Raw genomic sequence first — 24,542 nt, 5'->3', positions numbered from 1 at the left:
TGTACAAGTACAATGTCGAGTTCCACGAGCTGGCCCGTTACGCGCTGCAGGATGTCCCGGATCAAAAGAGCAAGATCTACCAGTTCAGGGGTGGCTTGAAGGAAGACTTGCAGTTAGCGCTTGCTTTGCACGATCCTGAGGAGTTTGACAAGTTCTACAACTTAGCTCTCAGAGCAGAGGCACCCTTGCTCAGGGTGGAAAACTCCAAGAAGCGCTTCAGAGATTCCAGCTCTTCCTCGACTCAGGTGGTTCAGAAGCAACAGAGGTTTTGGGTTTCTCCTCCTCCTCCTCGGCACTCACAATAGCTGAAGCACTCAGGTGGACGTTGTTCTTCCCACCCACCCAACCCTGGCTTCCAGCAGAGATACCAACATCAGAAGCAAGGGCCTCCTCAGACTCAGTTCCGGTAGCCAGCAGATGTCACTTGTCACAAATGTGGGCAGAAGGGTCACTATGCCAACAAATGTACTTCTCAGCTCCGTCTGCCGCCTCCTCCTCCAGGCAAACCTCCAAGCAACGCTCTTGTAAAATTCAACCCCAGATCAGCTCGAGTCAACATGGTGAATGCCACTGAAGTAGACAACTCCTCTGATGTGATCATGGGTAACCTCCTCGTCACTGATATTCCTGCTAAAGTGTTATTTGATTCTGGTGCTTCTCATTCATTCATGTCTAGACCATTTGCATGGAATCATGATTTCATTTCTAAGACCTTGGACAAACCTTTTCGTGTGGTTTCCCGGGGAGTGTTGTTGAGCTCTAATGTGGTCATTCCGGATGTTTCTATCAAGATGGGTGCTTATGCTTTTCTGCTTACTCCTATTGTCTTGGGTAATTCTGACATCGACTTGATTCTTGGTATGGACTGGTTGGCCATGAACAAGGCATCCATTGATTGTGAAGCTAAAGAAGTCAAGCTTACCCACTCTTCGGAGGATGTGATTATATTCGCGGCGCGTGATGATACAATCCGTCTGTTCTCCTTGAATGAAAAGGGAGAGATCAATCCTATTGAGCAAGTTCCAGTGGTCTGCGAATATCAAGATGTGTTTCCTGAAGAGCTGCCAGGCATGCCTCCGTACCGTGAAGTTGAGTTTGTCATTGAGCTTGAGCCACACACAGAGCCAGTGTGCAAACAGCCGTACAAGCTAGGTCTACAAGAATTGAAGGAACTTAAGAGGCAACTCGATGAGCAGGAGCGTTTGGGTTTGATCAGACCAAGCTCGTCTCTGTGGGGATGTGGTGTTCTATTTGTCAAGAAGAAGGATGGTTCGGACCGGCTGTGTGTCGATTACCGCCCATTGAACAAGAAGACAATCAAGAACAAATATCCACTTCCGTACATAACTGAGTTGTTCGAACAGTTGAAAGGTGCTAAAGTATTCTCCAAGCTTGATCTCGGAATGGGCTATCATCAGATTCGCATTCACGAGGAAGACATTCCGAAGACGGCATTCATGACTAGTTTTGGCTCGTATGAGTATACGGTCATGTCTTTTGGTCTGGCTAATGCTCCTCCGACATTTTGTCGATTGATGAACTATATTTTCTCCCCATACAAGAATGAATTTGTCTTGCTCTATCTCGATGACATTCTAGTCTTTTCTGAGAATGAGGAAGAACATGAGAAACATCTCAGGTTGGTGCTTGATAAACTGAGAGAGTACAAGCTATATGCCAAGTTTTCCAAGTGCGAGTTCTGGCTGAAAGAAGTGGTTTATGTTGGGCACATTATCTCTGCCGAGGGCATTAAGGTTGACCCGTCCAAGGTTCAAGCCATTGTTGAATGGGAACCTCTGCAGAATGTGAAGTAGCTTCGAAGCTTTCTCGGGCTTGCCGGATATTGCAGAAGATTCGTTGAGAACTTCTCCGAAATCGCCAAGCCGCTCTTTAGTATTCTTCAGGAGGGTGTTAAGTATGTTTTGGTCTCCAGAGTGTCAACTGGCTTTCGATACACTCAAAGAGAAGCTTATCTCCACTCCGGTCTTGGCCCCTCCGGATGATTCCAAGCCGTACCAGGTACTTTGCGATGCTTCTCTCCAGGGTCTCGGTGTAGTCTTGATGCAAGATAGGAAGGTGGTTGCTTATACCTCCACGCAGTTGAAGCCTGCGGAGAAGAACTATCCTCTGCACGATCTCGAGCTAGCAGCTGTGGTGCATGCCTTAATGACTTAGAGACATCTCTTGTTGGAACGTAAGGTTGAATTTTTCACCGATCACAAGAGTCTCAAGTATATCTTCACTCAGCCTAACTTGAATATTCGGCAAACACGTTGGGTGGAAATGCTCCAGGATTTTAATCCGAGTGTTGAGTATACGCCAGGCAAGGCAAATGTTGTGGCAGATGCATTGAGCAGGAAGGCATATTGCAACAGTCTGATTCTGCAACCTCTCCAGCCGGGTCTTTCTAAGTCTTTCAGGAAGCTTAATCTTTAGCTAGTTCCTCAGGGTTTTCTTGCGAACCTTCAGATCTCTCCTACCTTGGAAGATCAGGTCATAGCAGCTCAGCTTCTTGACGCTATGGTGAAGAAGGTCAAGATTGGCGTGGGAAAGAGTCTCCCCAAGTATAAGTGTTTCGCTGTTGATGCCACGGACACGTTGTTTTTCGAGGATCGCCTTGTCATCCCGAAAGGTGATCTCAGGAAGGTGATCATGGAAGAATCTCATAACTCTCTGCTCTCTATTCATCCTGGAAGCTCCAAAATGTACCATGACTTGAAGCAGACGTTCTGGTGGACTCGTATAAAACGTGAAATTGCTCAGTTCGTAAACGAGTGTGATGTATGTCGAAGGGTGAAAGCACAACATCAATGTCCAACAGGTCTCTTGCAGCCTTTGCCGATTCCCGAGTGGAAGTTTGATCACATTGAGATGGATTTCGTCACCGGGTTTCTGAAGTCCAAGAAGGGCAATGATGCTACCTTCGTTGTCATCGACAAATTGAGTAAAGTGGCTCATTTCCTTCCAGTCAAGGAGTCTATTTCAGCAGCTCAGCTGGCAGAGTTGTACACCTCCAGGATTGTCTCTTTGCACGGCATGCCTATGATGATCTCTTCAGATCGCGGAAGTATCTTCACTTCCAAGTTCTGGGACTCCTTCCAGTCTGCTATGGGCACGAAGATCCGCTTCAGCACAGCGTTCCACCCTCAGACTAGTGGTCAAGTGGAGAGAGTGAATCAAGTTCTTGAGGATATGCTGAGAGCCTATGTTATCTCTTTTGGCATGAAGTGGGAAGATTGTCTGCCTTTCGCGGAGTTCTCGTATAACAATAGTTATCAAGCTAGTTCTGGCAAAGCTCCGTTTGAAATTCTCTATGGTAGAAAGTGTCGTACTCCGCTCAACTGGTCCGAGACCGGCGAGCGTGAGATCCTTGGCAATGATATGATAGAAGAAGCTGAGGAGATGTGTCGGATCATTCGCGACAACCTCAGAGCAGCTTAGTCTCATCAGAAGAGCTATTATGATAGCAAGCACCGTGACATGTCTTATGAGCTTGATGACTTTGTCTATCTCAAGGTGTCGCCTATGAAGGGTATGCAGCGCTTTGGCATCAAAGGCAAGCTTGCGCCTTCTTTCGTGGGTCCGTTCAGAGTGGTTGGCAAGAGGGGCGACCTTGTGTACCAGCTCGAGCTTCCGTCAACCTTTGAAAATGTCCATGATGTGTTCCATGTTTCTCAGCTTCGGAGGTGTTTCAAGACCCCCGAGCGCACTGTGCATCTTCAAGATATCGACCTTCAGCCCGACCTTTCTTATCGTGAGCATCCAGTTGCGGTTCTCGAGGCGACTGAGCGCAAGACCCGTAACAAGACTGTCAAATTTCTCAAAGTGCAGTGGTCTCACCATTCCGATAAAGAGGCTACGTGGGAACGCGAGGATCACCTCCGTTCCAAATTTCCCGAGTTCTTTCAGTCTTAGATCTCGAGGGCGAGATCTTCTTTGTAGTGTGGGAGAGTTTGTAGTGCCCCAGATGTAAATCTTGCCTTATTAAGAACCTGTTGCATGTGGGTCCACCTTGTCAGTGTATTGATGATAGCAATTGTGCCATGACCTCATGTGGTGTCCCTTGCTTCTTTTCCCTTCCTTCACATGCATGCATGCATAGCATATCATTGCATGCCCTTGTCTTATGTTGTTGCCATATGATCTTAGCATTTCATGTGATGTGGTGGTCTTGGAAATAGTTACTTTGTGATGTTGTGTGCTGTTGAGGTGTTCTATGATGTCATGTGATGATGGTCCTAAATGTAGTGAGTTTGTCTTGTTGCAACCTCTCTCTCTCTTTTAATTCCCCAATTCAAAATTCACTTGTCCCAACCTTGTTTCAAAAATGCCCAGGATTTAGTGTATTTTGTGGAGGATGCCAAGATGTGTTTTGCTGTTTTGTTTCTTGTTTTTAAAGGGTGCCAATAAATCCAAAACGGTAAATAAATTGTTTTTTTGTATTTAATAAAATTGCTCCAAATATTTCTTTTCAATTTATTTCAAATAGGTCATAATTCCTTATGACCAGGGGCATTTTTGTTTTGATTTTTACCCCAACAGAACTGCCAGTGGTTTTAAATCCTTTGATGTGTTTATTTAAAAGAACAAAATCCCTCTCAGGCCCCCTCCTCTATTTGTCGCCAGTGGGAAAGCCACCACCGCGGCCCAGCCCAACTCGTCCCCAGCTCACGCGCGCGGTGCGTCGTCCTCCTCCCTTTCCAGCGAGGCAGGCGGCCCCACATGTCATCCTCTCTATCCCTCCCCTCTGCTCCACCGAGAGGAACCGTAGCACATGGCCGACGGCACGCCCTCGCGTCCTCCTCTCCAGCTATTTAACCCCCCTTGGCGTTCGTGCAGTCGTGTTAGGGTTCCTCCCCGCCGCCGCAACGCCCAGATCCCGATCCCCCCTCTCTCTCTCGTCGCAGCAAGGTGGGAGCGCACGGGATCGCCATGGCTGACGGGTAGGAGCTCATCGTCGTCGTCGATCTACTTCCCCTACCTCCTCTACGACGGCACCAGCAGCTCGAGGGCGCCTCCAGGAGCCCGTTCCCGGTGCAAGATCGACCTTCCCCGCGCTGTGTCCACTGCTTCCCGGCGGCGCACCCCCTCCGACGAGAAGCTTCCCCGATGGCCTTCCTCCACTACTTCCTCTACGAGCCGCTCCTTCCTCGACTTGTGCGCGAGGTAGTGCTTCTCCTCCCTCCTCCCCGTCCCAGATCGGGTGCGGTAGCCGTAAGTTTGTCGCGCGCTTGCTCTCTGTCGTCGGCGCCGCCGCTCACCGTCGCTGCGTCGTAGTAGAGCCCCTCGGGTGCATTTAGCACATGAAATGAGCCCGTGCGTGTGTGGGCTTACTCCCCTCCACGAGCCGTCGATTGATTTGAACCATGTCACCGGCGAGGGCCTTCCCCTGTTCCGGTCTGCCGACGGCAGTAGATCACCAGAGGGAACCTCCTTCAGCTCGTTTGTTGCGCATGTTAGACCAGACTCCGTAGCATAGCCCAGTGGTATGTGTCCTGTTGTGCCTCATGCAGGTGCTGGGTTCGATCCCCCCCGTGGCACCTTTTTGTTTCTTTGATTTTTTCAGCACAGTATACTGCAGGGGTTGCCTTACCTTGCCTGAACTCTCTGTTCTATCGATTAGTTGACAATAGCAGAGTGGTAGGGGGTAGTTTGTTGCACCAATGGGTGTTGGGTTCAAATCCCAGGAAGCCCCCTTTTGTTTTTCTCTTTTGCTGCAATTTCACTTCTTTGTTGTTGTTGTGCTTGTGACAAAGGCATAGGTGGTCATGGCATTGTGTTTTATTTTTTTCCTTTGCAGTTATGTGGTGCTAGGTGGTATAGTGTGTGCGGATGTGCTGGTAAGAAGTGCATGTGTGTGTGAGGGCATACACATGAGTGTAGTTGCACTAGATTGTGTGTATGTGGTGCTGCTTATAGTTGTTCCTAGGGATATGATAGCATGTAGTTGAAGCATGTGTAGGTTCTTCATTGTTGTAGGTGCTAGCACTTGATGTGCACTAGGTTGTGTGTTTATAAATGGAGCTGACTTTGTTCTAGTTGTATGCTAAGATAACATGTGTATGTGTAGGTGTTGGTACTTCTAGGATGTGTGGCTTACTAGATGCCTTGCAATTTTGTGTGTGGTTCAAGAGCATGTGTAGTGGGTGTTGTGGAGTTGATGTGTTAGTGAGGTTCAGCCCCACCTTGGCAAATCATTCTTGCACCTTCACATTTCCATATGTGAGAGGGCATGGTGACTATTGTGTGTGTGATCTACTTGGTAGATGTGCTTGTGGGTTGATGTGCATGACACAAACATGGGGTTCAAACCCCCATGTCACTTTGTCATTGTGCACATGCGCTCAACCTTTGTAGTTGTTGTTATAGTGGAACTACATGAAATGATGCCCATTCATTAGGCATGATTTGGAGTAGCTTCCTCTCCCTTAATTTGTGGTCACTTGTTCTAAGAAGGTGCCCACATTTTATATATGATTTGGGGTAGAAACTCCCAAGGAATCCAGTGGTGAAGTTAGTTTTGCCATTGGGATACTTTATGGAGTTGACATATTCAGATTTGTTGCAAGTTTGATCTTGGTTTTCATGGAATGGGTGGAGCCCAAGGGCATGTGCTTTTGTGTGATAGTAGTAGGGGTTTTGCTCTACACCATAGTGGTGTCATTACCACTTGGTGTTTTTTGTGTGCAAACTATGCCTAGGCAAAGTGGGCATGTGGCTGAAAAAGTCCAGCTTAGTGAAATCTGGAATTTCACTAAGTCTGAGAATCTGGAAACATTTTCTTCTCCTATAGATGAGGTTGTGCTGGTCATTGTGTTGTGATCTAGCCTTAATTCAGTGCTAGGATTTTGGACCTGATATGTTTGTGAAGCTCCCTGTCAAATTTCATCTCATTTGGAGTCCTGTAGGTTGTGTTTTGATTGCTGTCAAAAAGCTTCAGAACTAAGACAGAAAGTCAGGTGCAGGAATTTTCACTAAGTCCGTGAGATCTGATGGTTTTGGGAAAGTTTGTGGCCTTGTATCTGCTAGAGTTTAATTCCTTTTGCTGTGATTCTTGCTGGTGCTTGTAGTGTTCTTGGTTGGATACAGTCACATATATTATTTGTCATATTTGGAGGGCTGTAGCTATGTTGCATGTAGCTCACAAAGAGCTAAGATGCAGCTTATGGCAGATTGAGTAGTTTAGTCTTTTTGATCATTGTGTGTGCTTAGTTGATGTTGTGGTGTTCTTCCTTGCTCCAATCCATTCATGTTGGGTTGTTATATGTCTTGGCAACCTGGGAATACTAGATTTGTGCCAATTATGGGTGTGGTGTTGATTCTTCCACGTAGAGCTTCATATCTTGTTTCGTTGATTCCCGTTGATCCGTTGGCAATGTTCTTTATATGGTTTTGCATCGTTTCACGAGCCGCATCTGTTCATTCCATCCTCATGCATGTCAAAATAGCTTAGTGTACAGTTCTGTCCAGAAAATTGAAGAAGTTTCTTTTGCTTGTGCTAGTGATAGAAATAGCGATGCATGCTCATTTTTCATCTCATGCATCATGTGATTGTTGCATCTTGTGGTGCTGCTGTTCATTGGTTGTTATTCTTATGTTGGATAGCACCGGGATCGGAGAACGAATACGTGGAGTCAGGAGAGTACGTGCAGGACGAACCAGAACCATTCCAAGCTGAGGATATCACAGGCAAGATGATATGACCTTGATTCCATCTCTAGACTTGTTATGCTAGTTTAATTTCCATGTCATATTGCTTGCTGCCTACCACTGAATTAAATTGCCTCTTGATATGCCATGAGCCCAAACACCGTTCCCCTTCCTAGCAAAACTTGTATGGTTAAGTAGGCTTTGCTTATCTACAAATGTTAGCGTTGCTAGATGCAGGTGCTTTGACTCATGTGTTAACATGAGCTTGTTATCATTATCTTAAGTTCTGTTATTTAATTAATGCACCTATATACTTGGTAAATGACGGGAGGCCTAGCCTTTTGCCGGGTTCTTTGTTCCGTTATTGCCGTCTTAGTTACCGGTTACCGGTGTTTGATTCTATAATGATCGCTCCTAACACGTTCGGGGTTGTTATGGGGACCCCCTTGATAAACCGCGTAGTGCTAAGGCTTGTCCGGCAGGACCCAACATTGGTGTTAATTTGCTAATCACTAAATAATAAACTGCATAGGGAATAGCTACCCCGAGGAATTTAATCAACAACCTGGGCCAGTGCTCCTCATGAGTGTTGGTCCAAACTAGAGCATTGTGCGGGGCCAACTCACGGCAACTTGAGAGATTTCTGTCAGGAATCCCAGTGAAGCCTTGGTTTCCCCCAGAGTCGAGGTTTTCCTCTAAGGAATCTGACGAGATCACGAGATGCGTGATAGAGGATGCCTTTGCGGCCTGTGTTCGTTTGTGATGGACTAGTTGGAGCACCCCTGTAGGGTTTAATCTTTCGGAAAGCCGTGCCCGCGGTTATGTGGCAACTTGGAATATTTTGTTAACATCCGGTATTAGAGAACTTTAACATAAGCTAATAAAATTGTCAACTGTGTGCGTAACCGTGACTGTCCCCTCGAAGATCTCTCTTCGATCGGGAACACGGTGGGGTTATGAATGCCGTAGGTAGGTGTTCAGGATCACTTAGTGATCAAGTAATCACGACCGCTAGTGTAGACCACCTCCATAATTGCTTATGTAAGTTAGCCACTTAATCAAGCTTAGGATGATGCAGCCTTATACACTTCACCCTTACCCTACCTATAACATGACTAGTTCTGGCACCAAGGTCTTAGATTGCTGAGTCCCCGTGGCTCACGGATTCCTCCGAAACTCCCAGCAGGTATAGGTACCCCAGAGACAGATGATCCCGACGGCACCCAGCTGGCGTGGCAGTATGACGAGGAGACAGACCGCCTCTACGTGAACTATCCAGAGGACTGAGGAGTTGTCGTGATCGTGGGCCTGCAGGCAGGGTAGCATAGCATTTCCATGTTTTGTAGTCCGTAGCAGAACTACCTTGATTGTATCTGTGATGTACTCTGAGTTATTAATGAGAAGACAGTTGAATCCCGAATTGTCTACTTTTATTATTATTTGTGCTATGTTACTTGCTTGCGAAACGCTTAGATGCGCTTCTTTCCTATTCGGGAGCCTCGACCCCCAGATCGAAAGGACCGCATCTTGGTCGTTACAAATTTTCCACGGAGGAACGACACAAGTGTTGTTTGACGGGCTTGACCTCGGAGTCCACTGAGAGGCGGTGCTCAGCCAGCTCCCTCGGAACATCCAGCATGTCAGATGGCTTCCATGTGAAGATGTCCCAATTCCTAGGGAAGAACTCGAGGAGCTCGACTTCCTATTTTTCACCGAATGAGGTGGAGATGTTCGTCGCGGAGGCACTCAGCTCATTGGGGTGAATGTGGGCCTGCTTGGTCTTGCTAGCCAACTAAAAAGCGGATTCAGTAGCTGGCAGGTTCAACTTGATCAAGTGAGCAGTGTCCACCGCTTTCTTGTATCCATCGAGCTCGAGTGTGAGCACTTGCTCGCTAACGATTTTGGAGCCCTGCTAAAGGCACTCCTCGACCACCTTCCGATTGCCAGTCACCGTGATTACGCCTCTTGGACCTGGCATATTAAGCTTAAGATACACGTAACATGGTCTGGCCATGAGAGGAGCATAGGTGGGCCTACCGAGGATAACGTGATAGGCACTGTGGAAGTCCACCACCTCGAAGGTCAGTCGCTTCTTCCGGTAATTTTTCTCGCCCCCAAACAATACATTCAGGGCGATCTGGCTGAGTGACTTTGCCTTCTTCCTGGGGATGACCCCATGAAAGTGCATGTTGCTTTTGCTCAATTGGGACAAGAAATGTCCATTGCCCTAAGCATGTTGACATGGATAATGTTGAGGACGCTGCCTCCGTCCATTAGGACCTTGCGCAGTCGGACCCCGTTGACAGTTGGATTAACAACCATAGCATGCCGCCTAGGGATGGAAATGTGGGTCGAATGATCAGACTGATCAAATGTGGCGGGCGTCTTTGCCCAATCGAGGTATTTTGTGACAGTCGGAACTGCCATGTTAACCTCCCGATTAATGACCTTCAAACGGCTCCTCCTCTCAACATCGGTGAAGATCATGAGGACTCTTTCGACATTCGGGTACCAAGAGGCATCCTGTCCTACTTCGCCATTGTCCTTTTCCCCGGAGGGCTGTCCACCCGTCTTCGACCGAAGCAGGTGACAATCTCGAGCGGAGTGCTTGGGATAGGTGGGATCATAGTAGCCGAAAACAGGGAAGGGTAGGCAGTCCCTCGATCCCGATTCATCGACCCAGAATCGGATTCGGGAACGATGTCGGATTCGGTATGATTCGATGAAGATTCGGCATCCCCGCAACTCGCTCCTTGATTCAGGTTCAACGATCCATGAACCAAAATGCCAGGCATAATTTACTTATGCCGCCCTTTCCTTTCTCAAGGACTCCTAGTTCTCCCTCTAGTCTATTAACTGCAAGGGATCCATTAACTACAAGGAATACATACCGTGAGTGACTCTTCGTTCTTCATTGATTTATCCAACTAGGAAAGGTTTGCGTTCCTCAACCCATGGTACCGTACCGGGTTCATCGTACCCAAACGGATTGGATCGCGTTCCTGCTGTAAAAAAATCGTTCAAGAAATGTATACCCCCGTTGTACCCTTTTTTTTCAGCCACCTATTCTCGTCCCTCGTTCCCACCGCATCGGAAACATGGCAACTATGGGTGGGCTTGCCATCATCGTCCCTCTTGGTATGGATTTGGCACGACTGATCCAAGAGGTCTCTCTTGGGTTCGGACTTCTTTTTGGCTGCCCAATCCTTGTGTTTTTCTGGTTGGACTTGCCTTGGCCTTGCCCAGGGACAGCAACGACTTTGACTTTGCCCGATGCGTTGGCCTTCTGTTTCTGCTTCTTCCGTGCATTACCCCCCGTAGTGAGGTATATCGCTCGCTCGTCCCTTGCCGCTATGGAGGCGGTCTTCTTCCTCGTCGTTCGCATACCGATTAGCAATCTCCATGGCCCGACTGAGGGACAGATCTCCTGCCCGGACGAACTTCAAGATGAGCTCCCTGTACCGAGTGACCGCCTTGAAGCCGCACAGGGATTTGTGCTGAGTCACATTTTCCACCATGTTGTGCAGCATGGTCCATCACTGGATGTACTCGCGGAAATTTTCGTTACCACACAACTATCTGTTACCGATAATTTCAGTGCCTGCACAGAATACCTTGCTGGAAACCACTTGTCAGTTCCTTCTACTCCTCGTTGGGTTCGACACTCTTACTTATCGAAAGGACTACGATAGATCCCCTACACTTATGGGTCATCAAGACTCTTTTCTGGCGCCGTTGCCGGGGAGTGAAGCGTCTTTGGTAAGTGGAATTTGGTAAGGAAACATTTATATAGTGTGCTGAAATTTATTGTCACTTGTCACTATGGAAACTAATCCTTTGGGGAGCTTGTTCGGGGTATCTTCACCTCGAAAGGAAGCACAAGGAGTTGCTCCTCAACCTGCTGCACCTACTGAAAATATTTGTTATGAAATTCCTTCGGGTATGCTAGAGAAACTGTTGGTTAATCCTTTTACAGGAGATGGAACATCACATCCCGACTTGCATCTAATCTATGTAGATGAAGTTTGTGATTTATTTAAGCTTGCAGGTTTGCCCGAGGATGAGGTCAAGAAGAAGGTATTTCCCTTATCCTTAAGGGATAAAGCATTGACATGGTATAGGCTATGTGATGATACTGGATCATGGAACTACAACCGATTGAAATTGGAATTTCATCAAAAGTTTTATCCTATGCATTTGGTACATCGTGATCGGAATTATATCTATAATTTTGGCCTCGTGATAGAGAAAGTATCACTCAAGCTTGGGGCAGTCTTAAGTCAGTGTTATATTCATGCCCCAACCATGAGCTCTCGAGAGAAATTATTATTCAGAACTTTTATGCTCGGCTTTCTCATGATAATCGCACCATGCTTGACACTTCTTGTACCGGTTCTTTTATGAAGAGAGATATTGACTTCAAATGGAATTTATTGGAAAGAATTAAAGGCAACTGTCGTGATCTTTGGCCTGCTGCTATCACCTGGGAACAAACAACTTACAATTTCATCTTCATTGTCGTAGTCAGCTTCATACTTCACATCGATATCTCCACGAGGGATGCCCAAAATCTAATGAACGGACTCCTCGGTAAGCGGGATGAACCCACGTCTAGGCACGACAAAACCCCACCTTCCTGGATGATACAACCTAGTGAACCATGTCATGACAGTGTTGTGCAGGTATCCACACTTGATGTCGAGGAACGGTCCAGTCCCCATGTCTCTGATATCAACACGTTGATCTTCGTTGATGTGCTTGTAGAACTTGCAAATGGCCTATGGCGATGCCCTGTTTCGCTCAGTACCATCAATGGGAACCTGACAAAAAAGGAAAAAAAATGGTAACTATGAACTAATATTTTGGAAAGTACCATGGAAAAAGTGGCAATTGATACGAAACAATGTGACAAAAAAATAGGAGTAATAAAAATGTAAAACCAGAAACCTTATTGGTTGCCAGCCTGCCGCCTGCAGCTGGTTCCGTCCGGTTCTTCTTTCTCCTTGGCATTTTCAGAAACCCCCTGTTCATTTAAAAAAAACAAAAATGACAATAGGAAGTCAAACCTATCTGAAACTCGAAAACACATAGGTTGTAACTGTGCCAATACTAAATCAACGTCATTCATTAGTGAGCACAGGTTTTGAACTTATAATGGAGGCCACTACGTAGCGGCGCCACCCTCTGTCTTTCGGTGCGGTGGCCAGTAGCAAACCCACAAATCAGGTCTTCACGTGCCATGCAAAAAGTAACAAAAAGTCTACATTCAAGGCTAGGCACGTAGTATATCAGGGCACACTAATAGCACAAACACTTGTGGGTTGAGAGTGCATGCATGTCGGCATCTTAAAAAGTAGAAAAAAGGACTGCATGCATGCAATACATAGCGCAGAAAAAGGACCGTGCAGTGGCATCGCTAGCTTAGTACTGACATAAGTAGGTAAGCACGTATCCGCTTAGGACTTATTGTCAAGTTTCAAAAAATACTTGCCAAATTATTTATATCCAGTTGTCATCTAAAGGATTAATAGTCAGATTGCAAAAATTTGATTGTCAATTTAAACATGCTTACTTGCCAAATTATTTATATTTAGTTGTCGTGTAAAGGATTAGTTGTCAGGGGTGCGTGAAAGTTAGCTATCCACGTTCCAGAGCCATGACTTGGCTTCGGGATCTTATGGGTTTCAACTCTAGCCTACCCCAACTTGTTTGAGACTGAAAGGCTTGGTTGTTGTTGTTGTTGTTGTTGTAAAGGATTAGTTGTCAGATTGCAAAAAAATTGATTGACAATTTAAACATGCTTACTTGCTGAATTATGTATGTTTAGTTGTCATATAAAGGGTTGGTTGTCAGATTACAAGTTATAAAAAGTGATGAATTTGTAACAAGAAAAAACCTTGCTAGATATCAGGATTGAGAGGTGGTAGTGTAAATGTTGAACAATAAAGTGTAGTTTAGAAAAAGGAAAGGCTGGCGCGTACATGCAACAAGGCCTACACAAGTTAAACAGATAACAAATCTAGTTGGCATCTTAGTTTTGTTTCCAAGAGATGGAATGTCATGGTGTGCGTGGTTGATGAACGCTCGAAACAGAGAAACAACTCCCAGATTTGAAATAGTTCTATGCTCAAACAACCAATAGTAGCAACACAAGTTGGCTGCACGGTGTGGCCTCCCCTTGACTAATATTTTCTTCAGCACGATGCTGCCGTAAATTTTTTGGACTAATTGGTGGCCACAAGGGTAATCATAGATCATCAGGTGTGCATTGCCAATTTTTCACAGCTTGCAAACTGACTCGGAATAACAGTGACAATATAAAGGGGAAGGGTTCCACTCCCCTTCCTCCTCCGGACGCAACCTACACATCGACCTCATCAACTTGTTGCCATGGTCATGGATGATCACAATCTCCGGCTACTCGAAAACCCTCCTCCTATCCACCCCCCGAGGATCCGGATTCTCCTCCTCGAGAGACCATCCTCCTTGACTCGTTCGGCTACCTCAGCGACCTCACCAACGCCACCACCGCCAAATGGCCCCAGGACCAGGACCAAAAGAAACAGCGCAAAGCGTATCCTGGTCACCTTCTGGCCGGCTGCCCCGCCGCGGGTCTCCTGTTTCACCGTGCGCTGCCCAGATTTGAAGCCCGACGCGTACGACCAGCATACCAAAAGGTCTGCTACACGGAGGACGGCCTCGCCCCTGCTCCGCGTCACCGTCTCCCCCAGCACTAGCACATGTACACCAAAAAAACATCTGCTACTTCGTCTAACCACAGGCAGGTGGCGGCGCCAAAGGACAACACGCCACCGTTGGTCAGGCTCGTCCACTCGCTGCCCGACTTCACCTTTTTTGACCGAGAGGTTGCCCTGCTGGGCCGCCACGACCAGGACACCTTCTTCATCGCCGTGCTCCGTAGAGATGCAGTCGGCTAGGGAGGGCACGGGCGTGGCGCTGAACCCTGGGCTTCAACTTCGTGCAGGCGCAGTGATTCCTGGCGATGCTCTGCAGCCTCAAGTATGGCGTCTTCCTCTTCTACACGTCCTGGCTCGTCATCGTGACCGCAATCACTACCCCCACCCCCCATGTCCACCCCCGCCGCGGCTGTGCCATTTGTGAACGGCCATGTCCACCCCCGCCGCAAGCTTCCACCCCCTATCACCCTCGAATCGCCAAAAATCCCGAGCCGACGACAAACCGACGACCAGATCGACCGGATAGACCCCCTCCCTACCAAAGTCTGTGCAAAAGGGACGCAAGAGAATGCACTCACCTGGGTTCTCGCCCTCCAGCGCCGACGCCGGTTGCAGATCCGCCCTACGTCGGACCGGATCTGCCCTTTCCTTGCGTCGGATCCACAGTTCGTCACGCGGGGGCTCGCGGGATCCACCGTTGTTCTCGCGGGACTGCGCTCTCAGCAACGGCTTGTGAGAGGAATGGGAGCGGATAATGGCAAAAAAAAACAAATTAAAATTTGAACAGTTCCTCGCCTGGGGGCGTAAAAAAGGTGGGCAGGTCGGTGCGACACTGGCAACCGCAAGATTCTGCGCAAATCTTGGCGAGCCCGCCCGCCGCACGGGACGGCCGTGGTGCGGCGCTTCCCTTTATCTTTTCCCTATTTTCTTACATGGACATAAATAGTACAAGATCAAAGATTCCCAAAGTTGTAAGATCAAGGATCAAGAAAACTCAAGACTTTCCATAGTCAAGATATATGAAGATTCTTAAGACAATGAAGATTAATAACAACGTTGTCCAAGGAAGAGTGTTAGGAATTAAATATTGTTAAAATTAGGCTAAATAGGTAGTTAGCATATTCCTTAGTATTCTAACACTTTGTTAGAATCCCAACTTTGTCCAGACGCAGTAGATAGCGAACCATCGTCATGTCTTCTTAAACCGTCGTCGTGTCTTTCTGAAATGACGCGAAACAATGTAACCGACATTATAATATATACATATATATACACCTGAACACAACATCAATGAAAACATCATTTTCACTTCAATCTCACTCTTTTCTCTTCAAGTTTGGTCAACTCCTGACAGACGGTGGCGTGATAGCAGATCCCTTTGGGTCACACGGTGCGGCGGGAGCGCTTATGTCTAGGCTGGCACCCTGCGTTCCCCCTCTTGGAGTTGGATGCTTGGCCGCTTGCGCCTGGTCTGGATCCCGAGCCGGCGACACGCTGGCCGCACGCCACCTCCTCGTCCGATCCGTTGTCTCGCAGCCACCGACGGAGGGATTCAAAAAACCGCGCGACACGGCCCTGACATAACCCAACGTCTCCTTCTGCGCCCCCCGTAGGCCGTAGTACGTACCTTCGCGGCCGTCGTCCCGGCCCACCGGGCCTGGCCACGCCGAGGTCCACTGGGGCATTTCCACGGAGCCGCGCGCCGCCGCCCTCCTAGTCCTAGCCCCTTGCAGCTCTCCCTGCGCCTCCCTTCCCCCCGACACTCTTCCCTCGTCGCGGCGCCGCTGCCCGGCACGAGGTCCCTGGACGCGGCGCACGTAGCCCGACCTCGCCCGCTGGCGCCAGGGACCCACCCACGTCGCAGAGAATCACACGGGTCTACACCCCGCACGCCACCGCCGGGGTCCCACTCCCACGGCCGCATTCATGCCCCCGCTGGGTCGGTCGGCGGGGCACGCCCACGGGGAGAGCGCCAGCCGCTCACTGACCGCCGGCCCCACGCCGCATCGCGCTTCGGCGTCTTCGCGGCTCGCTCACTCACATACGGGCCGTCGGGGTACGTACGGTCCACGTGAACCGGGCAGCACACACAGGTGGCGAAAGCGAAAGAAAGGGAGGGAGGGAGTACTATATTCGAGGCCTCCCTCCGGACTCCATTAAAAGACAAAGACAAAGGCGACGCCATTAGCCCACGCTTTGCTCTCCCCTCCCTCCTCCACTGCTCCCCCACTCCCCGCTCCCCACTCCCACCCCCGCTCCCACCGCGCCGCAAACCCTAGCCACCCCCCCGTGCTCCGCCGCTGCTCCCGGACCACCTCCTCCAGCCTCGGCGCGCCGCCATTCCCCGGGGGCGGCCGGCGCGGGCTGACCGACCGACGCGGGGCGGCGGCCGAGCTGCTGCGGAGGGGAATGCTTGGGCTCCCAGGTGATTCGCTTCTCTCCCGGCTCGCATCATCCGTTCTCCCCCTGCAAACTTATTTTTTGCTTTCGACTTGCTTCTGCATATTGGGTTTTAACAGGGTGTTAGCAGTACAGCTTAGGACTGGCCAGTGCAACCGTACCATAAGATGGCCGCGTTATCGGGAACAGTGTGACTGTAGCACAAGATTTAGCAGTTTCCTTCACGCGTTTTTGCTTGAAAACACAGTCTTTTTTAGCTCCCACGGCTGCGCCATTTCATCAAACGACCGGCCGTATAGCTTCAGCCAGATTAATCTCCTCCTTGCCGTTCGGCTGTGATTTTTATGTCCAGTCTTCTCGCAGTTCAGTTCATGAGTAGTTTTTTTATTCAATCCGTAAGCCAGAGTTCTTCACTGATGTGTGCCATCCTCAGTGGAGCAGTATACTGTTTAGTAAGTACGTATTTACTCCTAGTAAGTTTCAACTGACTGAGTGCCCGCCTGTTCTCCACCGAGGGGAATGGAGTGATAGGAAATGCACGCACTGTGCATGCCATGTAGCCGCTTGCTCTGAAGGGCCATTGATGCCCCCGGGCAGCCTAATTTAAGAGGTCTCATGAATGCATACTCATGGGAGACCTATGAGATCGGAAACTCCGGCATCACAGAAGAATGGTGGGTACCACGGGGACCATTCCTGCTGTGACCGGGGCGGTGTGTGATTTACTGCGGCTGCAGTGCAGTGCAGGCAATATAGTCGTTGCGCATTTGCCGGCATGCTACCCAACTAGTAATGCCCAAGAGCTGCAACTACATATATGATTCTCATGTTGAGTGCTTATCTCTGGGCTCTGACAGTATCTCTACTCGAAAGGTTCTGCAGTGTTGCTGTTCATACACCGGTGAAGATGAAGGGGCTCGGCCTTGCCTGTTTGCTTCTTGCCCTTGTGCCACGGGTGGTACTTGGGACGCATGATGTGTATATTGTTACCATGGAAGGCGACCCGGTTGTGAGCTACACAGGCGGAGTCGAAGGATTTCCAAGGACCGCGGCGGATTTGGATGAAGAGATGGAGGTTACCAGGTATTGTACTCTGCTACATATTTTGGTCATGTCTCTTAGCATTTGTTTTGTGTTGCCCGGCATTCATGATTTTTCAAGCCTATTCTGGGGTATTTCACTCTTGTGAATTGGACATGTTATTGATGAATTGCAATTTTCAACTTCAGTACCTCAGTTACACTTGGAACTACCCTCCCTAATTAAAGTATTAATACCATGATGCAAACATAATAGTCTATGCTCACTCCATTTTTTCCTGATTTGCAGTGAGGCTGTCACATCATACTCGCTTCACCTCCGAAGGCACCATGAGAAGCTTCTGGACTCGCTTTTTGTAGCGGGAACTTATGAGAAGCTTTATAGCTACCATCATCTTATTAATGGGTTTGCAGTTCACATGTCATCTTTGCAGGTATTTGGCATAATAAATTTTCTGTCTGGCACATATGTTTCTTCTCCAGTTTTGCATTATTATCGTGGCTAAATACAGTAATGTTCCACTGTGTTAGGCTGATTTCTTAAGGAAAGCCCCAGGTGTTAAGTACGTGGAGAGAGATACAAAGATACAGAAATTGACAACACACACTCCACAGTTTCTTGGATTGACAACAGCGGTATGGCCAACGGGAGGTGGATTTGATAGAGCAGGTGAAGATGTGGTGATCGGTTTTGTGGATTCAGGAATTTATCCTGAACATCCAAGCTTCTCTACCCACAGAACTGATCCTTATGGTCCTGTTCCTCGTTACAAGGGGAAATGTGAGATAGATCCAGTAACACAAAGAAGCTTCTGCAATGGGAAGATAGTTGGGGCCCAACATTTTGCAAAAGCTGCAATTGCTGCTGGAGCGTTTAATCCTGATGTTGAGTTTGCATCTCCATTAGACGGCGATGGTCATGGAAGGTAATGCTCCTGATGATACCCTTAGCTCTTACTCCCTCTGTCCCATAATATAAGAGCGTTTTTGACACTACACTAGAGCAGATGAAGAGGGAGTATTAAGTAATTTTTTGTGCTTTGTTGCACTAAAAATGCCACATATGAAAAAAAATCTTATAACTTCCAAACCTGTGGGCATCATGTTTCAAATGATGATGGTTGGCATGTAAAGTAAACCTTTCCGTTCCACGCACCATCTTCATATTTAATCAATGTGGTTGTTTGCAACGTTGATTTTGACCGAAAGTCATTTTGATCATGTGAGAAATGGCATGGCTTATCTAAGTATATATTTACCATTTACCCCTCCCTCAACAGTCATATAGCTGCAATTGCTGCTGGAAACAATGGGATTCCGGTGCGAATGCATGGCTACGAATTTGGCAAAGCAAGTGGCATGGCTCCAAGAGCTAGGTAAGTTTTGTTTTCCTTGGAATTTCTGAACAAAGTTAAACCTTATACAGCCAACAGCAATGCTAAATTACCCACCTCAAAGATAGGGTTTTGCTTTGTTCTATCTTTGTATGGCTAGCGTTATCCTGTTAGGATAATTACAGTTCCTGTTTCCTTCCCAAAAAAAGAGACAATACCTGTTTGGCAGAAGAACATAAGCACTCATCACTCATCAGTAGTCAGTATACAGTATCATCACAGCTGGATTCGCTGAGAGAGCTATTTTGGTCTTGTTTCCTCACCAATGACTTACCTTTTCGAGTTTGTGCTTGTCAGGATAGCTGTGTACAAGGTTCTTTACAGGCTTTTTGGTGGTTATGTATCTGATGTTGTGGCAGCGATTGATCAGGTACACTATTAATATCGCCGAACTTCTCACCCAAATATACATTTGATTGTATCATTCTTTCCACGAACAGTTCACCGTACTTGATATTGAGTAGATACCTGGGAGGCTGGGACAACTTTATGACTGTTATGGCCCTGGGGGTTGAAAGATGTGATTCATTCTCGCAAAAAAAAGAAAGAAAGAAAGATGTGATTTATGATGTTACATTATCTAACAGTTCAACAACATTGTTCATTTGCTTGAGAGGTTCACTGATAAATAAAAGGCATGGTTGGTAGATTATATCATTTGGTACTTGGTAGGATTGATCATCTAAGTGACACAGATTTGGGGTCTATAAACCCCAAAACAGTGCCGCGTGCTTACTTCTAAATCAAGTGGGAGCTATTTAATTTCAGTTATCGAAAAACTCTTCAAATTCTGGTTTGCATTCACTCGTATGGCTTTGAATTTTAGAGTTCCATTTCATGCAAGATATACAATGAAATACTTCCAATGCTAACTTTAGAAACTCATCTCTAGAACGTAATAGACTGTATTGTGCGATGAATGAACAGAATACCTGCTGGATAACTGTAATGCATGTTAGTACTTTAAGCCTCCAACATATAGGAACTAATGCATGTGGATGGCTACCTGCAGGCTGTTCAAGATGGTGTTGACATTCTCAACCTTTCTGTTGGACCAAATAGCCCACCAACAGCTACACGGACTACGTTTCTCAATCCTTTTGATGCAGCGCTTCTTTCTGCCGTGAAAGCTGGCGTGTTTGTTGCCCAAGCTGCAGGAAATGGAGGACCATTTCCAAAAACACTGGTGTCATTCAGCCCATGGATAACCACTGTTGCTGCTGGAGTTGATGACCGCAGATACAAGAACCATTTGATACTAGGAAATGGAAAGCGTATTGCTGGACTTGGAGTATCACGTAAGTTCATTTGGATATTTGGTGCATACTGTGTTACAAGAAATATCCTGCATTTGTAACATGTAAACAGTATCTTGGCTCTCTTTTTTTTGCCCTGGAAAATGATGTAGTCCCACTGGTCTCTGCATCGATTGATGCACGCTGTCATAACAGTATCCTTGGCTATGCCCCACACTCATTTATAGTGCTAATGGCCACACATGAACTCTACCATGAGTTCCTGTTATACTAACCCAGACTCTTATTGAATCCTAATATACTACTTAAGTACTTATCCAACATCTTTTATCTGATTGTGAAAATACTTTGGTTGGAAGATACATTCTGTGTTTTGTTCTCTTTGTAGGCTCTTGATTGCAGAGTTGTAGTCCTCCTGGTGTAATCTTGCAATAACTGTCAACAAGTCCATTTTATAGTACTGTGACTGGTGTTGGTATTCTGACAATTAACTATACACTTCTACCTGTGGTTAGTTGACAATTATCTCATCTGATTACAGCTGCAACACATGGAAATAAATCGTTTGGCCTTATTTCTGCTACTGATGCTCTGCTGGGTTCATCTTCAACCAAGTACAGTGCACTAGATTGTCAAAGGCCAGAACTCTTAAATAAGAGGAAAGTTCAGGGGAAAATTCTGTTGTGTGGCTATTCTTTTAATTATATTTCTGGGACAGCTTCAATCAAGAAAGTGTCTCAAACAGCCAGGAGTCTAGGTGCAGCTGGCTTTGTTGTTGCTGTAGAAGATAGTTACCCAGGGACAAAGTTTGATCCTGTGCCTGTCAATATTCCTGGGATTCTCATCACAGATGTCAGCAAAACAAAGGTATTTTATCTCGAATGGAGCCTATTGTGCAGATATGTACGAACAAACACCATTTGTAAAAGTAGATGTGACCTGTACTATAAGCGTGAAGTAGATCAGCCTGTTTATTTGTTTTCTCAATAAGCGACTTAGAAGCCAGAATAAAAAAAGTTCACATACAACAGAATTGTTCTCAAATATCAGAACTAACCTGCAGGTACTTCCAGAGCAGTAATGTGGACCGTACCATGTATGCACTGCTGCTATTGTAGGATGACATTGCGAATAAGAAAATTTGTTTAAAGTACCAATGCATGTTAAGTTCTATAATGATTTTTCTGATACAGCAAAATGACATTAATTTTGGCCATGTAGGATCTTATAGACTACTACAACTCTTCTACAACAAGAGACTGGGCTGGACGGGCTACAGCGTTCCAAGCAACAGTCGGTATCGCAGATGGTTTGGCACCAACACTGTTCAATTCAGCTCCCCAGGTGGCGTTGTTCTCTTCCCGAGGGCCTGATGTAAAAGATTTTAGCTTTCAAGATGCTGATGTTCTTAAACCTGATATACTCGCTCCTGGCAATCTTATATGGTCCGCGTGGGCGCCTAATGGAACAGATGAAGCAAACTACGCTGGTAAGTTTTTGCAATAATTTTCCCCTTAGTTGTAGCAGACAAGCTTGTTTCAGCATGTTATGGTCAATCAATTATAAAAATGTTAATGTAGTTTAAAAAAGAAATGCTGCCCATGTGCTGAATGTTTTGTGACCGGATCTAGTTTAAATAATCTTGTCCCTTGTGATGATGGTAATCCATAAAGATGAAAGACATTCATTCTGTCTGAGCTAACCCAAATTCTCTGTCATGCCATATTTTTTTCTAGGAGAAGGATTTGCAATGATGTCTGGAACAAGCATGGCTGCACCACATATTGCTGGCATTGCAGCACTAATAAAACAGAAGTACCCCAAGTGGAGCCCGTCAGCAATAAAGTCTGCCTTGATGACTACTGCCAACACGATCGACAAAGGGAGCCATCCTCTCAGAGCGCAGCAATACTCCACGTCAGAAATGCTGACACTTACACGGGCCACACCATTTGATTATGGCAGTGGCGCGGTTAACCCAAAAGCTGCCCTGGATGCTGGCCTTGTTCTAGATGCAAGTAAGTTGAAATGTTGAGTGTTTCGATGCAAGTCCGTTGTTAAATAAGCAATCCCATGTTATTGAAGTCCAATATTGCATTGCTTGTGTTGGCAGCTCATCAGGACTACATCACATTCTTGTGCTCGATCCCTGACGTCGATCCAAGTGAAGTATCAAACATAACCGGCTCACGCTGCAGCCCCAGCCAGAAGAGACAGGGACCCTATGATCTGAACATCCCCTCGATCACGGTGTCACAGCTCAAAGGGACGCAGACCGTGAAGCGGACAGTCACGAACGTGGCTGATGAGGCAGAAACCTACACCATCATGACCAGGATGTCGCCGGAGATCGCGCTGGACGTCTCACCTCCCGCGCTGACGGTGCTCCCTGGGTCATCTAGAGAGATCACCGTGACCCTCACGACGAGGACGGTGACCGGTACCTACAGTTTCGGCGAGATCACGATGAAGGGTGACCGGCGCCACCTAGTCAGGATCCCAGTGGTTGCCATGGGGTTCAAATAGGGTCGTGTATTGTTCTCTTATGATGCTCTGAGCTGAGGAGTGTTGTAATATTTTGTAGTTTGGTAGGAACAATAAGAGCCGACGTAATTCGGTAATGATGTATTGTCTGTGTTATGATGGTGCCCCAGGATGTAAAAATACGTGGGGTTCTGTAGCCTATTTATATGACATGGTAGATAGATCTCTCCAGGTATCCATACGATCCAACCTTCTGCAGTTCTAATGCATTTCAGTCTGAGTCTGGCATCTCTGCACCTTCGCTTGAGGTATTATTAAGCACGAACGTGTATAGGTTGCCAGTGCTGCATATAACATTGTACGTGTGCCTGTTTGTGAGACGCGAGAATACATTGTTATTTGTAGGGCATCAGGGACATGTGCAGTAAAGATGCATACATTAGAGCAACTCCAATGCACCGACCCAAACGAACCATGTTTTTGTCTATTTATTATCAGTTTGGGTCGGCTGCCCGCTTAGCGTTCGTCTTATTTAACATTTGGATCAATTTCATGTTCGCACACACATTTAAAAAGACCCGCGGTCGTAGGTCAAGCCAGCAGCAATGCCGTCGCCCAAAGTTCATGTCGACACCATTGCCAGCGGCCGGCATACAATGCCAGCTTAAAAAAACACCACACAGTTCATGCTGGCGTACTTGCCATCACACAAAAAGGAACGGGAGTTCGACCACGCCATCACGGCCGTGGTCATGCCAACACACTTGTCGGCATACAAAAAAGATACATTAGAGCAACTCCAACGCGCCGACCCAAACGAACCACACTTTTGTCCATTTATTATCAGTTTGGGACAGCTGCTCGCTTGGCGTCCGTCTTGTTTAACATTTGGATCCACAGTGCATTCAATGCCCACGATCAATTTCATGTCCGCACACATATTTAAAAAGGCCTGCAGTCGTAGATCAAGCCAGCGGCAATGCCGTCGCCCAAAGTTCATGTCGGCACCATGCTAGCGGCCGGCGTACAATGCCAGCTTAAAAAAAACACCACACAGTTCATGCTGGCGTACTTGCCAGCACACAAAAAGGACCAGGAGTTCGACCACGCCATCACGGTCGTGGTCATGCCAGCACACTTGTCGGCATACAAAAAAGGATACGGTGTTGAGATCCACCTTCATCATTTCCACCCCTGTCATCATGCTAGTGAGAGCCACTTCTTTCGCCTTGGTCTTAGCATTGGCGGCCTCGATCTCTAGCATCTTGGTTTGCTTCTCCGCATGCATCTCAAGCATCTTGGCTTGCTTCTCCGCATCCATCTCAAGCCTCCTCATTTGGATCTTCATGAAGGCGTTCATTTGCTCTTCCTTGTCTTGCCGGCGCTTCTCCTCCCTTGAGCCCTTCTTGGTCATCATGCCCTTCACGGTTGCGACCAGGCGATCGCCGCCGAATCCCGCTTGTCCTCCTTCTTGGAGTTGCCCCCCCATGGCCGTGGCTTCCCGCCCTCCTCAACATCCTCCACGGCTTTCTTCCCCCCACGCGCCATGAGTGCGGCATATTGCGCCTTGAACTTCTCCTCATCTTTGATGATCCTTCAACAATGATAGAGGTGGAAGGA

At 47.2% G+C, this 24,542-nt stretch overlaps 1 protein-coding gene across 1 annotated transcript; it reads left to right on the top strand.

The window, feature by feature from the left end:
* The first annotated feature begins 16,683 nt into the window (after positions 1-16,683).
* Positions 16,684-23,157, top strand: LOC123413229 (subtilisin-like protease SBT2.6). The gene is made up of 11 exons (XM_045106172.1): positions 16,684-16,773; positions 17,622-17,831; positions 18,078-18,222; positions 18,320-18,714; positions 19,069-19,164; positions 19,480-19,552; positions 20,195-20,480; positions 20,980-21,305; positions 21,660-21,927; positions 22,175-22,456; positions 22,552-23,157. The coding sequence occupies exons 2-11, from the start codon at positions 17,656-17,658 to the stop codon at positions 22,962-22,964; spliced, it is 2,460 nt and encodes an 819-aa protein (XP_044962107.1). The 5' UTR covers positions 16,684-16,773; positions 17,622-17,655; the 3' UTR covers positions 22,965-23,157.
* The last annotated feature ends 1,385 nt before the right edge of the window (positions 23,158-24,542 follow it).

This window comes from Hordeum vulgare, chromosome 7H, assembly GCF_904849725.1.
Source record: "Hordeum vulgare subsp. vulgare chromosome 7H, MorexV3_pseudomolecules_assembly, whole genome shotgun sequence".
Classification (NCBI taxonomy): Eukaryota; Viridiplantae; Streptophyta; class Magnoliopsida; order Poales; family Poaceae; genus Hordeum; species Hordeum vulgare.
Note: the sequence above shows the minus strand (reverse complement) of the source record. Positions and strands in the feature narration are given on the sequence as shown.

Coding starts and splice junctions, on each gene's coding strand:
- LOC123413229 (XM_045106172.1), top strand. CDS start 17,656: ATGAAGGGGCTCGGCCTTGCCTGTTTGCTTCTTGCCCTTGTGCCACGG. Junction 18,223..18,319: donor TTCACATGTCATCTTTGCAG/GTATTTGGCATA, acceptor CCACTGTGTTAG/GCTGATTTCTTAAGGAAAGC. Junction 19,165..19,479: donor GGCATGGCTCCAAGAGCTAG/GTAAGTTTTGTT, acceptor TGTGCTTGTCAG/GATAGCTGTGTACAAGGTTC.